This window comes from Natator depressus, chromosome 11, assembly GCF_965152275.1.
Source record: "Natator depressus isolate rNatDep1 chromosome 11, rNatDep2.hap1, whole genome shotgun sequence".
Taxonomy (NCBI): domain Eukaryota; kingdom Metazoa; phylum Chordata; order Testudines; family Cheloniidae; genus Natator; species Natator depressus.
This window is the reverse complement of record NC_134244.1, coordinates 38,500,671-38,515,789: the sequence shown is the minus strand read 5'-3', so window position 1 is coordinate 38,515,789 and position 15,119 is coordinate 38,500,671. Positions and strand designations below refer to the sequence as shown.

The 15,119-nt window shown below is 41.8% G+C and overlaps 1 protein-coding gene across 1 annotated transcript in view; it reads right to left on the bottom strand.

Moving 5' to 3' along the window:
• The window catches only part of PPIG (peptidylprolyl isomerase G), a 39,924-nt gene extending 27,333 nt beyond the window's left edge, over positions 1-12,591 (bottom strand). Inside the window, exons 1-4 of the mRNA XM_074967517.1 lie at positions 12,422-12,591; positions 3,289-3,368; positions 3,105-3,179; positions 76-183 (exon numbers count right to left, since the gene is read on the bottom strand). Of these exons, the coding sequence (XP_074823618.1) occupies positions 76-183; positions 3,105-3,179; positions 3,289-3,349 (244 nt within the window). The 5' untranslated portion in view covers positions 3,350-3,368; positions 12,422-12,591. The remainder of the gene's footprint in view (positions 1-75; positions 184-3,104; positions 3,180-3,288; positions 3,369-12,421) is intronic.
• Positions 12,592-15,119: the final 2,528 nt, after the last annotated feature.

Here is a 15,119-nt window from a genome sequence, read left to right as displayed (position 1 = left end):
TAGGATGCTGAACAGGATCCTTAAAAATATCTTACTATTTAAGAACTGCAGTTTTCTTTTAAGGCTGTGTCCTACCTTCACTGAAGTCACCTCCTTGGATCATAAAATCTTTCACAACTCGGTGAAACAGACAACTTTTGTAATGCAATGGCTTCTGGGTCGATTTTCCGGTACCTTTTTCACCTAAAAGGGAGAGAGGGAAGAGGCATGGAAGGAAGGGGCGGAATTAAAAAAAAAAAGATACTTTGCATTTGTGCAACACCTTTCATTGGAGGAGCTCCAACAGTCTGACTAACATTAACTATTAAGTCTTGCAAATCAGTTTGTGAAGTAGGCAAACATCTGTTTTGTAGACGGGAACACACAAATAGACTAAGTCCAAAGCTGGCCACGGATTTTGGTTCTCATTTTCTCAATACCCATCTTTCAGAGGTGCTGAGTGTTCACAGCTCCAAATGAAGGTCTTAGGAGCTGTGGGTGCCCAGGACATCTGAAAGTCAGATCCCAGGTGTCTCAGGTTGGGCACTCAAAACTTGGGTTACGCCATTTCAATACCCATTTTTGAAAAATTTGGCCAAGGTAACTTGCCCGAGGTCACAAAGGAAGTCGTGGTGAAGCTGTAGATAGGACACAAGTCTCCTAGGGAAATTTACCAGCATCACTCAGAACCTTAAATGTATTATCATTCCAGAGTAAGACTGTCTACATGGGGAATTATACCAGTATAACTATGGTGGTAAAATTATACTTGTATAAATTTTCCTGTAAAGACAAAACCTAAAAGACTACTCCTAAAAGGCTAACACACTGCTGGTAGCAATAAGTAAAAAGTCTGAAAGGCAGGTAACTGAACAAACACTAAAATTAAAAAAGCACTACATTGTCTCCTATAATCCAAAGACAAGTTTTTAGACATTTGAGAAAACCCTGCAAAGGTTCCACCACTTTCAGAAAGTTGAGTATATCTTTCTCTGGACTGATCGCCAGAAGAAAACCCAAGAAACAGATTCCTAGTCCCCTGCTCTAAACACTTTTGACCATACACATTCCCAATATTTCAATAATAAGATCAAATTCCAATTCTGAACTTGAACTATTTTATGTGCATATATATTACTTGTTTCTGACATGGAAGTGATAAGCAAAAACTCGTGAGATTGAAATGTAATAAAAATATTGAAGGGGCAGACGGTGGGAAATGTTGGAGATGGAGGAAAAAACAAGCGAGTTTCTATAAATCCACTACTGTGATGAACTAAGTTTTTAGGAGAAAAGAAATTTGTTAAAAAGTTCCCTTGGAAAAAAGGTGATGGAGGTTGGAGAAATCTGGGTCAGATTCACAACCACCATTTAAAACAATGTTTTATTTTAATGACTAGGCTTGGACCCAATATCAGTATTCTTCAATTAAAGTAACAATTAAGCAGGATAAAAATGCCATTTCAAAAATATTTCCATGATAGGTTTTTGTAAGGACTGGTAATTTGACTAAGTAACAGGGAATTTGAATTTAATTTGGGATTAGAGATTGCCACACATCTGTTACAAAGAAAAAACTAAAGGGGATAGTTAAGAAGTGGATGGCCAAACTTAGAAAACAAAGGCCATGAATATTAGCGGTAGTTCAGTATATCACAGGAATCAGAAGATTCCATTAATGCCCAACTTCCTGACCTTTCACTGGCTACCTTTATTGTGTGCTTATCAGTTTCAGGATTAGTTAATATTATATAGTTTCAGCCAGCATAAACTGATTTAAATAACTGATTTTAATCATGATTTAAATCAACAAGCAGAAAAACTTGATTAAAATAATCGATTTTAATCATGTTTTGCATTTGTACTTTCTACTAACTTTTCTAAAGAAAAGCTGATTCTCATTAGGTGGTAACCATTAAAACATGTTGATTTGCAATTAAATAAAACCATTTACACCAACATTGGTGCTTCTTTTTGCTAACAAGCAGAATACACACACACACACACACTCTCTCTCCACATACACACTAATTTAATCAATTATATCACTTAACTTGCAATTAGTAGAGCCTTAATTTTTACATTTTTATTATGTTAGAAAACAGTGAAATTTTAGATTATTCTTTTTTACTTGTGATTTATATCAAGCTCTATTTGGATGGAAATTCAAATTCAATTAAAATGCACAAAATCAGCATTTTAATTATTTTATTATTAAATAAACCTACTTTAAAACTAGATCTAAGACAAAGTTCATAAAACATGTTTTGCATTTAAAACTAATTTATTAAACAAAGGAAGTATTATCTGTAGTTAGTGAATTGAACTGATTGTTTCTGGTCACCAAGTCCTTCGAGATTTTAGAACTAATAAATCTCATCCTATCATACACATTTTTATTCATAGATTCAATCTGGTAAACTAGTCCTACTTTTTTCATCTCCTTTGTTTTTTTACTTTGAATTAACTGAAATGAAGAAAACATTCTCTCTGCACCTGCAGTAGAGGCTACAGCTGTCAAAAGCTGGTTCCAGGTGCTTAGCCAGTGACTTACACCGAGTCAGTGATTTGACTTTCTTTAAAACTTACCAGCAAACATACTGCTTAATATTTTTTGGATTTTAAATTAATGATTTTAATAGATTACAGTAAGTTTAAATCTTAAAACACATTGTAAATGTCATATTTAATTTTAAATAGGTTTATTTTAAAAAAATTGTATTTAAATTAAAAGAACCCAATTTAAATACAAAATTCTAATTTTCTACCTTTTTTTTTTTTTAAATTGATTTTTATCCAGCCTGCTTTCAACAGGATTTTTGAGGGCTGTTGCAGTTAGCCTGACACTCCAGTATCTAAGTTTGATTAGCATATGCTCCACGTACTAATTGATGCCACAACTGCAAGTGCTTCAGTATACAAACCTTGCATTAAATGCACACAAGACACCAATGTTAAACCTCTACAGAGACCAAGACACATTATTTTAAAGTCTACCTTCATTTTCTGGTATGCAAAAAGTGATAATCATTGGATGTCTACAGGGGATTCTGTCGAATATAATAATTCACAATATGAAACTAACCAACAACGAATTAAGCTAAAAATCATAAATATCTACGAACCTGTGCAAAGGCAGCGAAAATTCTCACATGTCTTTGGGCACACATCAGAAAACAATTCAAAGACCACTCTTCCAGCTGAAAAAAATCCCACACATTTATAAAGTTAAATTAGATTTGTCTTCATTTGACCATTAAATATTTATATTGCTATAACATAATATAGCTTAGAAATTATTCTTCTCACCAGGTACATTGTTGATGGCTATGTCAAAAAAGCAACGTGGCCGCTGGACCTTGATTCCCATGGCTTCAAAAGTTTAAAGACTGTAAACAACAAAAATATAAAAACCTTTGAGTTTTCTCCTCTGTGTATTGAAACTATATATTCACGTGATCTTGACCGAAAAGCTTTTTATGAAGGAAAAAAAGGTGTGGTCATCCTGATACATAAATGAGCAAAACTGAGTGTTGAGATGTTGAAAAAGGTGGCATTTTTGCTCTCAAGCCGTTTTAAATATGAAAGTCTATGAGTTGTTAATCTTTGGTCTTTAGGACAAAAAGAAAAATAACTTAAAAACAGTTTTCTGTGCACATTCAGTTCAACTTTATGTTATTACCAACTCTTGAAAAACTTGCTGGAGCTTTAAGAGAAACACAAAATACTGCATTTTTCCTGCAACACCAATCAAGGTGGTATTATTGTATGTATTACAATAGCACATTGGAGTCCCAGTCATGGACCAGGGTGCCACTGTGTTAGATGCCATACAAACACAGAAAACAAAAAGACTGCCCCTGTTTCAAAGACTAAGAGTTTACAATCACCAATTTTGGTGAATCAAAGAGATCAAAAGATCTCTTTTTATTTTAAAAAAATTCCAGTTGTCATTGTTGCACAGTAAAGCTTGTAAACATGAATGAATGTATTCTAAAGGCTTAATAATCCACTATTTTAAAATCTTGTGATTTAAGCCAATCTCGGATTTTGGGGGGGGGGGGGCAGACTCATGATTTTTGAATGCTTGGGTTCGGCAATACTGACTTCATTCATGTTTTCTTTGACAGGTTTTTAGAGGAAAGCATACAAGAAAACTGCAAGGGAGACTAAGGCATCAGTTGATGAGAATGTCATTCAACTTCCTAACCGGCTTTATAAGAACATACTTGAAAAATGAGAGGATTTGGAAAAAAGTGGGAACAAGACAAACTTCTTAGGATCTTCTGCTCTCCTAGTTGGGTAAAAGGTTAAGACCTAGTCGAGTACGTTGATAATTTGCTCCCAGAGGCCTTGGATCTTCAGACCCAAGGCTGAATCAAGTGGCTAAGGGGGCATGAGGTGGAGAGAAGGAGTTAACTTTAGGGCCAAAGGTCTGTGCACTCAGGCAACTTATTAAGACTACCTCTGAACTATTTGCCAAGAAAAACAAACAATTCCCTAGTATGACAGACAAATGCTTACTGGCCATAATAAGAAATCAGAATGTTTTTGCAGGACTATTCAGTATACAGAAGTCAAATGGCACAGATTTACATAAGACGGACATTAAGTTCCTATTAAAGTACCATATGTGGAGTGGAAAATGGGATACTCCCGAGATTAAATTGGAAGAGATGCAAGGTTCACTGAGGTTTTAAACTTACACCAAATAAATAAAATTGACTAGCCTAAAAAAAAAAAATGCTGCATATGACAAACACTTGGATCCTGGGTTACCCTTCACTATTTATACTGAAAAGGGAAGCAGCATAGCTATTTGTTTACACATTTTGCGACAGCTGCTTACAGAGTTTACAAGGCATATGGTCCCTGCCTTGTAATAGTTGTCCACAGTTACTGATATACATCTTTCAGCCTATGGACTTTGTAATTCCTGAGCAGTAGAGCTGGGCATATAACTGATTTTTCAGTTTGTTGGCAGTTAAAAAAATATATTTTTGGAAGAGAAGTTGGGTTTGGGTTGAACTGAATCCAAAAATTGTAAAAAACAAACAAACAACCCTTCAGCAAATAAAGAAGTGTCCATTTGGAGCAATTTTAAAGGGCTAAATGCACAAAACAAGTGGAGGCAGTGGTGCCTCCCTTATAACCATTAGGCCTAACAGTTAGAACACTCACCTGGGATGTGGGAGACCAAAGTTCCATTTCCCCTCTGCCTGATATGGAGAAGTGATTTGCACTCAGGTCTACTGGAACAAGGACTTGAACTTGGATCTCCCACATCCTAGGTGACTGCCCTAACCGCTAGCCTATAGAGTGGTTCTCATTCTCTTTTCCTAGCCCAATGACTATTCATTGTCATTGTGAAAGACTATGAATTGCCATTAATGCAAAATAATCACTGGGATAAAGGTTATAAGGCACCAACACCTCTTCTTCTGGCCATTTTGTGAATGGCCCCCAAGTCCTTCCCACCTCCTCCCCACCCCAAATATTTGGCCAAAACTATTCAGTGAATTTGAGTCAGCGCTAATTGAGTCCAGTGGAGGGACTTAGCAATCTTTTACGTGATAGGCTATTTCTGTGACTATTGTAAGCTGCATTAGTTATATTTTATACATTGATTGAAAAAAATAAGCAACACTTTGTACTTTACTACTTTGTACTGTTAAATTCCTTACAACTGTGTAAGATGGGCAAAGGCCACTGCAGAAATGTCAGACTGGGACTTGTGCTATAAACACCAAAAAACTAAGTGTCAAAATGTAAAAATAGTTTATCATGATCCACCAAATCATTGACAATATTGACAGGGTTAGCCCTAAACATTTAATGTTGCAAATATTTTTAAGATGCCTATCACTCTAGTATCCAGGAGCTGCTCTAATTATAACCCAGCCCAACCCTTTTTATTGGTTTCTTTTAAAAACAGAATACATCTTGAGTAGGTAATTGTAACAGTTTTTCATTAAGCTTTATAGCAATTAATAAACACATTTTCAGCTTTTTATTTCCTGTGTTTGTTCTTTCCCTTTCATGGCACTGTTTCTTTCTTTATGTTGACTATCTTGGTGTGTCTTTTTCTGTCTATGTTTTAGTATATGTTCCTTCTTTATTAGTTTTCAGTAATAAAAATAATTTTCCCCTCATTTCATTCCACAAGAGTCACTCTTCCAGCACTGTGCCCTTTGCCAATACTTTCCTTCTACTACCATCCACTCTCTCGGACCCGATTGCCCTCTCTCCTGGGCTCCACTCTATAACACAGTGACTGAAATGAAGACAAATTATTTTCTATGAAGGAGAGACTGCAGCCAGCATATGTGTAGAAAGTATTACATTATAATTTACTGTCAGTTATCGAAAAATGTCTAAAGTTATTGTCATATTGAGCACTATATACCCTTACTCATATTGATGGATAGCAAGTTGGAGTTCAGGTTAAAAGTTAGTTTTATGGAACCTTAAGTCTCAATTCCTTGACCTTAACAAAAAACCATGAAACATTTTCAATATTTTAAACAAACAAACATATTAGAATGTCAGAAGTGAATTTCCAACTTTAAAGTTTTTATGTGGAAATTATACAAAAATGTTGCATACTTATTAGGCCATTAATATTAATCTAAATCTGTTTCTGCATTTAACGATTCCAAGTATCCTACTGTAGCCTGGCACACCGTCCCTGACATCCTAGCTTGAGTTTTTACAATGATTCAGACCAAGAAAATTCCTCAAAATATGTTATCTACAAGTAAAGTTAAGTTCTCTCATATTATAATTATTAACCTGGCAGTAACTCTCCAAATGCACCCACTGAATAGCATAGTAAAATGGTAGCCACACTAACATATACAGTCTCAGAGGTCCAGCAGGAATGCAGATTCAGCACATGGCATCCTCAGGTTGCTCTACAAAGGAAATCAACAGGTTCCAGTTACTGAAATTTGATTAATCTGATGTTCCCAGAAGTTTGTGAGAAATTCTCATACTTTCTGCATTGTTGTGGAGGGCGGTGATCGTGCAGCTGCCTCCTCAAATGAAGACAGAGTAAACTGGAGTCAGTGTGGTCCTGTAGCAGTCTAGCAGAGAGTCTGAATTGAAAAGACTAATAAGGAAGCCCAAGCTGCCTTCTGCCTACATTGTGGAGGAATGAATATGTCTAAATCATGAATAACCTCTGGATCAGGGCATGCCACGCATAAGAAAAAAAACAAACTCATTTGCTTTTTAAAATGAAACAAAATTTTACTTACAAGCTACTAGAATCAATTGAAGAAATAAAGTATTGTAAGTCTTTTTATCCTGAAGATGATTTAACAAAAGAAAAATGTAAATTATCTTTACAAAAAATGTTTGCCTTCTAATACAGTTTGCACTGGCTCACTAACTTCTTGAAGCAAACAAAATAGTATCCTTAGGACAACGCATATGTAGAGAGATACAGAAGATACTCCTGGAGGAATTCTGTGCTACTGCGCACGTGCACAATTAATGAGCCCTGCATATTTTTAAATTTCTGCACAGAAAAAAAGCTTCTGCTGAAATGTTGCTGCAGTTCCACCTTTTGCCCACCAGAGGGCGCCGCGGCACAAGAGAAGCAGCAGCTCCCAATAGAAAATAACTTCTGCGGTTCTGCCTTTTGCCCACCAGAGGGCCCTGTGGCGACAGAACAAAGCAGCAGCTTCCTGCCAGCAAGGGAAGAGAAAGAGCTGCCTTCTTCGCAGTGGGCCAGGTCAGGAGACAGGAGCTATTGGGAGACATACAGCGAGGGGTGCTGCAGGGGAGGGGGGGTCAGACAGGGGCTCAGGGGGAGGACAGACTGGGGCAGGGGCTGAATGGGAGTGGAGGCACAGGGCCACTGGGGGGAGGAAGGTGCAGGGCCACATGGTGATGGGAGAGGGGAGGTGCAGAGCTACATAGAGACAGGGGGTGGCTGGGTGGAGGCACAGAGACATATGGGGACAGGGGGAGGGGATACAGGGACACATAGGGACAGAGGAGTGGCTGGGTGGGGGCACAGAGAAATTTTCAGCCCCAAAGATTTTTTTCAAAGTTTGTGAGCATGTAAAGGATCGTAATTAGAGCTTGTTTTTCAGGGTTTCTTTTTAACAATTTTTGAGTTTTACGTAGATGTCTAAAAATTGCAGGTTTTCGGGCTCTCTCTTTATATATATATTGTAATGAGTAACATATTATACAGTAGTATATACTGTAATGAGTAATCTATTTGTAGTGTTCCATACTATACTTTAATGTAGTACTGTTTCAAATACTTAATGCACACAAGGAGGGTCTACACAGACCAATTAATGTTCAACACATTAGTGCACTTTAGAAATCACACTCCCTGTAGGCTGGTGAGTTTGCATCTGTTCACCAGCTCAAGGGATAAAATAATCAGTTACGTGCAAACCCTGTTTCAGCTTGCTGCGCAGGCTCTTTTACTCTTCTATCACACAAATGAAGGAACACAGAGAAGTAACAAAAGTGATAGTCCTGATCTGGACTGATACTGCTCTGGCCCCAGCACCTTAAGGGTCACTGCTGTTCCTTAGTCTCAGGGGAACTGCAAGGCCCTACCTACCCTTCCTGTTGCAGCCTTCCGTTGCTGTCCAGCAAAAACTTTGTTTCTACTGGCCCTTCCTTTCACAGAGCTGGGTCCTCACTAATGTCTTCCAGCTGGAAATCAGAGCCAATTGTTAGCTACTTTTTAGCTGGATCAACTGGTACCTAACACCTACCTGGTGGGCTTCTCCATAGGTCAGGGCTCACTGCTCCCTGGCTCCGCAGGCCTTAAAGGGGTAAATTGCCCTGCTACACCCCTGTGGTCTGCATTACTACTTCATGTAGACAAGCCCCTTAGACACAAGTAACCATTTCCAGCGTTTATTGGATAAAACACCAATATTTCTTTAGTTTTTGTATCAAGGTTGTTTTATCTGTGTGTATTGGTTAAACCAAAAATCAGAAGCCCTAATCATAATGACAGTCTAAACACAGTTCACCCAAGGAATAATTTGACTAGTTAGGGTGAAAAATACCTACATTACCCTCTAACAAATCTATGCCCGCTACAGTTTAAATGAATAAAAGTTTCACACGTTGTGTACTTTGTCACTGATAACATACTGTCAATTTTCTATACAATCTTTTTTTATAATACAAGTTGCCTTATTTTTCCTATACCTTATTTTCCTTCACTCCATTCTCCCTTCCTAAAACAGATCATGCTGTATCTTTTTCTACATTGTTTTCAATGTTATTTCCTCTTTTCTTTCTTTCTTTCTTCCTTCAACTGCTATATCCCTTTCTTCCAGTGTTCTCTTTCTCCTATTTCTCTCCCAATAATCTCTTTCAATGAACCCTATGTCGTTTATTTAAATGTATTCCACTACTTTTTCCTCCCCCACTTGCACATACCTTCACTACCATTATTTCACTCACTTCTTCACACATAGGTTTTGAAAATTTACCAGAACCGAACTGTCAAAGAATTAATCTACTAATCAAAGATTAATACAAAAGATTTCCCGCCACATAAATAGCATGTCCAGGAAAACATTGGTGAGAGGCCAACCTGTCTTTCCCCCACCCCTCTCGCCCTCTCCAAACGAATCCTGGGATTCCAATCTAAGTGCTGTCCCTGAACTGTTCAGGGGCTCCATCCTTCACAGCCTCCCTCTAGTACAGGAGGGAAAATTCCATTTGTAATAGAAGAAATGAACTACATTTGTAATTATGATCTGTGAACTAGTGTATAAATTTAGGACTAAATACTTGCCTCAGGCTCCACCCGGGTATAGGCCCATGGCGGCGGGTGTATGTGTGTGTCAAAGAGATATTTGCAGAAAGATCAATTGCAGAAAATTACCTTTATATAGGGTATGTCTATGGTCACTATAAATACTACCTATTCCAATGGCAGGAATTCTCCCTTGGGTGTAGGTAATGCACCTCCCCAAGAGGCAGGAGCTAGGTCCAGTGGAAGAATTCTTCCACTGACCTAGAGCGGTCTACACCAGGAGCTAGGTCAGTATAGCTACGTCTCTCAGGGGCAGTTGGGAGGTTGCAGAATTTAGACGTGCATTAAAAATAACGTTTCTAGCCCCTATGGTTCTTCTGTCTTCAGATCGATACAGTACATTTGCTGCTGCCCAGGACTTTCCAAAAAACAGCAGAGTGAAATTGATCACTCTAATCAGTTTCATTTCTGCTATTCATAACTTTGGGACCATCAGGGACAGGACAAGAACCATGTCATTTTACTCTGAAGATTCTGTTTTTGAAAGCTGTATGCAAAATCAAGCTTTGGTGAAGACGGATTTTTTTTTTAAAAAAAAATCTTCTAGAAATAGAGCAGCAAGGACAACCTAGCCAGTAGGTTCAGGGGCTACAAGGGAGAAGAGAAATTGTTAGATACTAAAGATTAGCAGACAGTCAGCACAATGGTAAGAAACCTAGCACATTTCCCCAAAAGATAACTGGACAGGAGGCTCGCTCACCAAAGCATTATCATTGTTGCTGCTCCTCGTACACCTCCTTCATACTGGACTGGCTGTGTACATTTGTTCTGACAGAACAAATAATTAGTAAATAAAACCTACTAATTCAACACAATGTAAACTGAGCTGAAGTTAAAATAGGGTAATGCTTCATGGAGAGTGCTTGAGATTCAAGCTCAGTTATTATTATTCTTATTGTGGTAATGCCTAGGATTACCAGTCACAGACCAAGTCCTGGTCTACACTATGAACTGATGTCGGTATAAAATCCACAACCCTGAGCAACGCAGTTACACGGCCTGAACTCCCGGTGTAGACAGCAGTATGTAGACAGGATGGCTTCTCCCATTGACAACAGCCTCTCGGGAAGGTGGAATACCTATGCCAATGAGAGAATCTCTCCCATTGGCATAGGCAGTGTCTTCACTAAGCACTGCAGCTGTGCCCCTGCAGTGCTTTAAGTATAGACAAGCCCCAAGACTCCATAGTGCCAGGCACCATAAAAACACACACAGAAAATACAGTCCCTGCCCCACAAAGCACAAGTATGTGGCCTCCTCTGTAGATAATAGGGAGCAAATAAATATTTTCTCTTAAAAGAACATACAAGCATTTTATAAAGTGGATTTAAAATTAAAAGAAGTGAGTGGGCAAGGTTCTGTGGTCTGCAACGTGCAGGTCAGACTAACTGATCTTGATGGCCCCTTCTGGTGTTAAAATCTATGAGTCTAAAAAGAATCTGGCTCATATTACCCTATGCACAAATACAGGTGATAACCAGAACTTAAAGGGCTTCAGGGGATCATCCAATGAAGTGGGTTTTAGCCCACGAAAGCTTATGCCCAGATAAATTTGTTAATCTCTAAGGTGCCACAAGACTCCTCATTCTTTTTACCAAAGATATTTTACCAAGTCCCATATATTTATGGGAGGCAATTCCTTCACTGGGAAGGAGTTTTAAGGCAATATTTAGCCTTGCGATGGAAGATTTAGCTATGTGTACTTCAACAAGCCATGTATCATCTTACTTTTTGAAATCTCATTCATTCATACTGTCCTAACAGCTCTGCTAAATGTATTATCATACATATGCAGTATTCATTACTTTCAGTTCATTAATGCCTGCAAACAAAATGAGTCTGTAACTGATGTCATAGCCATTAAAAAAAAATATTAAAAAAAAAAATCTATGTACAGAGTTGGGACAGCCCTTCAAACTAAAAGACGGAGAGTGGACCCTCCAGCCAGCCATGGAGCACCCTTCAAAGCAACATCCCCTGTTCCAGAGGCCTGCAGGGAACGAGGCCATGTGGCAAGCAGAGTCTGGTGATTTTGCCTGCTAGGGGAGAAGAGAGAGGATCCATTCAAACTCTGGAGCAGGCATGGAAAACGGCCCCCTGCGTGTACCAGCAGCTGGAATTTTCACTAATGATTTATGTCTGGAGGACTGCAAGTGTGGCCAGCAGCACATCACCAACGTGCGTGGAGAAAAGGCTCTTGTCCTGCCCAAAGGAGCTGATTTTTTTTTTAAAGCCATTCACCACAATCCCCCATTTGTAACTAAGCCCACCCCACTTGGATCTCGCCCATGACCCTCCACACCTCCCTCCTCTAACTTCCCTCCAATTTGCAGTTTATTCCCTGCCACTCAACGCCCCCTTTCTTCTCAGACCAAACCGGACCAAAAGACCCACCTCGTCTCCCCTACGGCTGGGTCACCCCCACCCTTTCCCCAAGCCCTTCACAGGCAGGCTGAGCCCCCCCGGGGGGCTAAAGCCCCTGCGGCCCAACGAGGGGTGGGCCCCTTCCCGTGACGGAGCGGGTAACTCCCGCCCCTTGGTGGGGGTGTAGGCCCCGGCCCCCACTATGGCGCGGAGGCCCTCGCCCGCATGGGGCTCGGCGGGGCAGGCTCCCCGCAGCGCCCCAGCACTCACCCGCTCGCGGCCCGGCTCGCTGCCCGCGCTCCTACTGCCTCGCCGCCGCCATGTTAGAAGCTGGTGCGGCACAGACTGCGTCAGTGGAGGGGAGGGCGGGAGCAGGGAACCCCAGAGGCGGCGTTGGGTGGAGGGTGACCGGACGGGCGCCGGCGAGGCGGGTGCAACGGTCGCGGTAAACCCCGACCCGGCTGTGCTGAGGCGGCCAACTCGGCCGCTCGGAGCCCACAGGGGTTTAGGGGGCTGCTTCCCGCCTCCTTCCGCCGTCAGAGCTGCTCCGCCCCTCGTCCACTCCACTCGGCTAGGCCGCCTGCCTGTGCCTGAGCTCAGCCCTGAGCCCCGAGCTAGCCGAGGGCCTCAGACCTCCCACCCGCGCCAGAGCTCGCGTGCCCCAAGCGACGAGGGGGGCGCAGGGGCTGGCTCTGTTCCCTGCCAGTGCCTTGGGTTGCCAGGTTTGGTTGGGTGAATTCCTGGAGGTTTCATCACATGCCATAATCTTGAATTAAAGATTCATCTTTAATTCCTGGAGACTGCAGGACAGTCCTGGACTTGTTGGAAAACCTACTGACCTGTGCAGGCACAGTCCCCTCTGCCAGCGCCCTGTGGCCAGAATAAGGAGAGGGCCTCAGCCCTCCCCTCCCCCCAGGTCTCTGTGCCCTGAGTTAGGATATGGGCATAGCACCCCCAGCCACTAGCTCCCTGGGCCCTGGGTGGTGAGAGGCCTCAGCTCCCCCTGCACTAGTGCCTCTGTACCCCCAGAGGATACAAGACCCCCAGTTGCCAGAGTCCCAGTTTCTTCAGCAAGGAGAGGAACTCAGCCTCCCCACTCCCCTAGAGCCCCTATGTCTTAAGTGGGCAGTGCTCCCCACTTGCCAGAGCCTCTGAGCAAGGAGAGGAGCTCAGCTTATGCCAGAGCCCTTGTGCCTCAAGCAAAGAGAGGGGCCCTGGCCCATGTCAGAGCACCTATGCCCCAAGCAAGGAGAGGGCACGGCCCCCATGCCAGAGCCTCTGTGTCCTGAGCAAGGAGAGGGGCACACGCACACACTTCAGTGTCCCTCCTCATGCCAGTCTGTATGGATATATTGCATTATAAAATATGGGCCTGATTGGGCCTTCTGTCAGTTAAGAAATTAGCATGTATATACAATATCTGAATATTGTTCACAAGGACGTGTTGGCAGCCTCCAGCAGGAACCTTGGGCCTGGACTCCAGTATTTAAACTAGAGAAAGGGCTGATGACACTCATATACTATGTGATGGGCACAAAATAAGGAACAATTATATGCACACACATTATTTTTTCTGCAGGACTTCTGCCTCATTCAGTGCACAGGATTGACCTACTCGGGATCTGGAGCAGGATTTTGTACTATTTGTACCAGTCTGGGGCCGGTGGGTCTAGGCCTGTCCCCTCAGCTAAGTGGAAAGCACCACAAAGCCTAGGCTACAGTTGAGTTCTTGGGACAACAAGATTAAGAGATTAAGAATGAGGAATCCAGAGGGGGAAACCAAGCAGAGAACACAAGACAGCAGCACCCACTGCTCCTCAAAGGCATCCAAGAAGTCAGTGGATGCCATTCAGAGGAACTCTAGACAGAGATGTAAGCAAGCAAGGGACTGGAAATAAGCCCCACAGTTGGACTGTACCCCCCAGTCCAGCTTCCTCCTCCTGGAGTGATGGATGGCCATCTTGGCCAGCACCAGGAAGCGGTTGCCAAGGAGGTTTTGCAACTTAGTGTAAGTGCAGATGGGTTGTGTGTAGATCAGGAGGTGCAGAGAAAAGTGTAGCCAGAACCTCAGTAAGACATTCTGGAGGAGCGGAAGAGAGGTTGCAACCTGATGCACTCTACACAGATGTGTGCCAGGGTCTTCCTCTCACTACAAAAGGGACAACTGTTGGGGAAGTTTGTGAACTGCATGAGGTACGTGCCTGGAGCAGCTGTTAACTAATATCCCCAGCAGGCTTTGAAACCAGAGTGGAATACAGGCTAGCCCAAGAGCTCCTCACCCTCCTCAGGTGGCAGGCAGCATGTCCACTTGGTGTTAGGGCAGGAGCAGGACACAAGGGGGAGGAAGTGGATGGTATAAAGTAAAAGCACGTATAGATGTTCTCTGGGCACTGTTTGGAGACCAGCTGGATGTTGTGCAGAAATCTGTGATGGGCTAGGCCTAAGCAGATTGTAGGAGGAGAAAGGACTGTCTCATGATTAAGGCAGTTGAATGCTGCCTTTAACTTGTTTCTATCCCTGCCTGTGCCACAGAGCCATAGGTGATGCTGGGCAAAATATTTAATAGCTTCTATTGAAGTGAGCACCATCCTTCCTGTGCACTGAATGAGGGAGAGGGGTAGAAGAAAATGATATGATAGTATAATTAAAGACTGTATTATAATGCTATTCATAAGGGGCCTGAAGTAATTTTCCCTCTGCTGATACTCACACCTTCTTGTCAAAGATTGGAAATGGGTGACGTCCACCTTGATTGCATTGGCCTCGTTAGCACTACAAAAGTAATTTTCCCTCTCTTGATATTCACCCCTTCTTGTCAACTGTTGAGAATAGGCCACTTCTGCCTTAATTGAATTGGCCTCATTAGCACTGACCCCTCCACTTGGCAAGGCAACTCCCATCCTTTCATGTGCTGTGATATATATACTGCTTACTGTATTTTTCACTTCATGCATCTGATGAAGTAAGT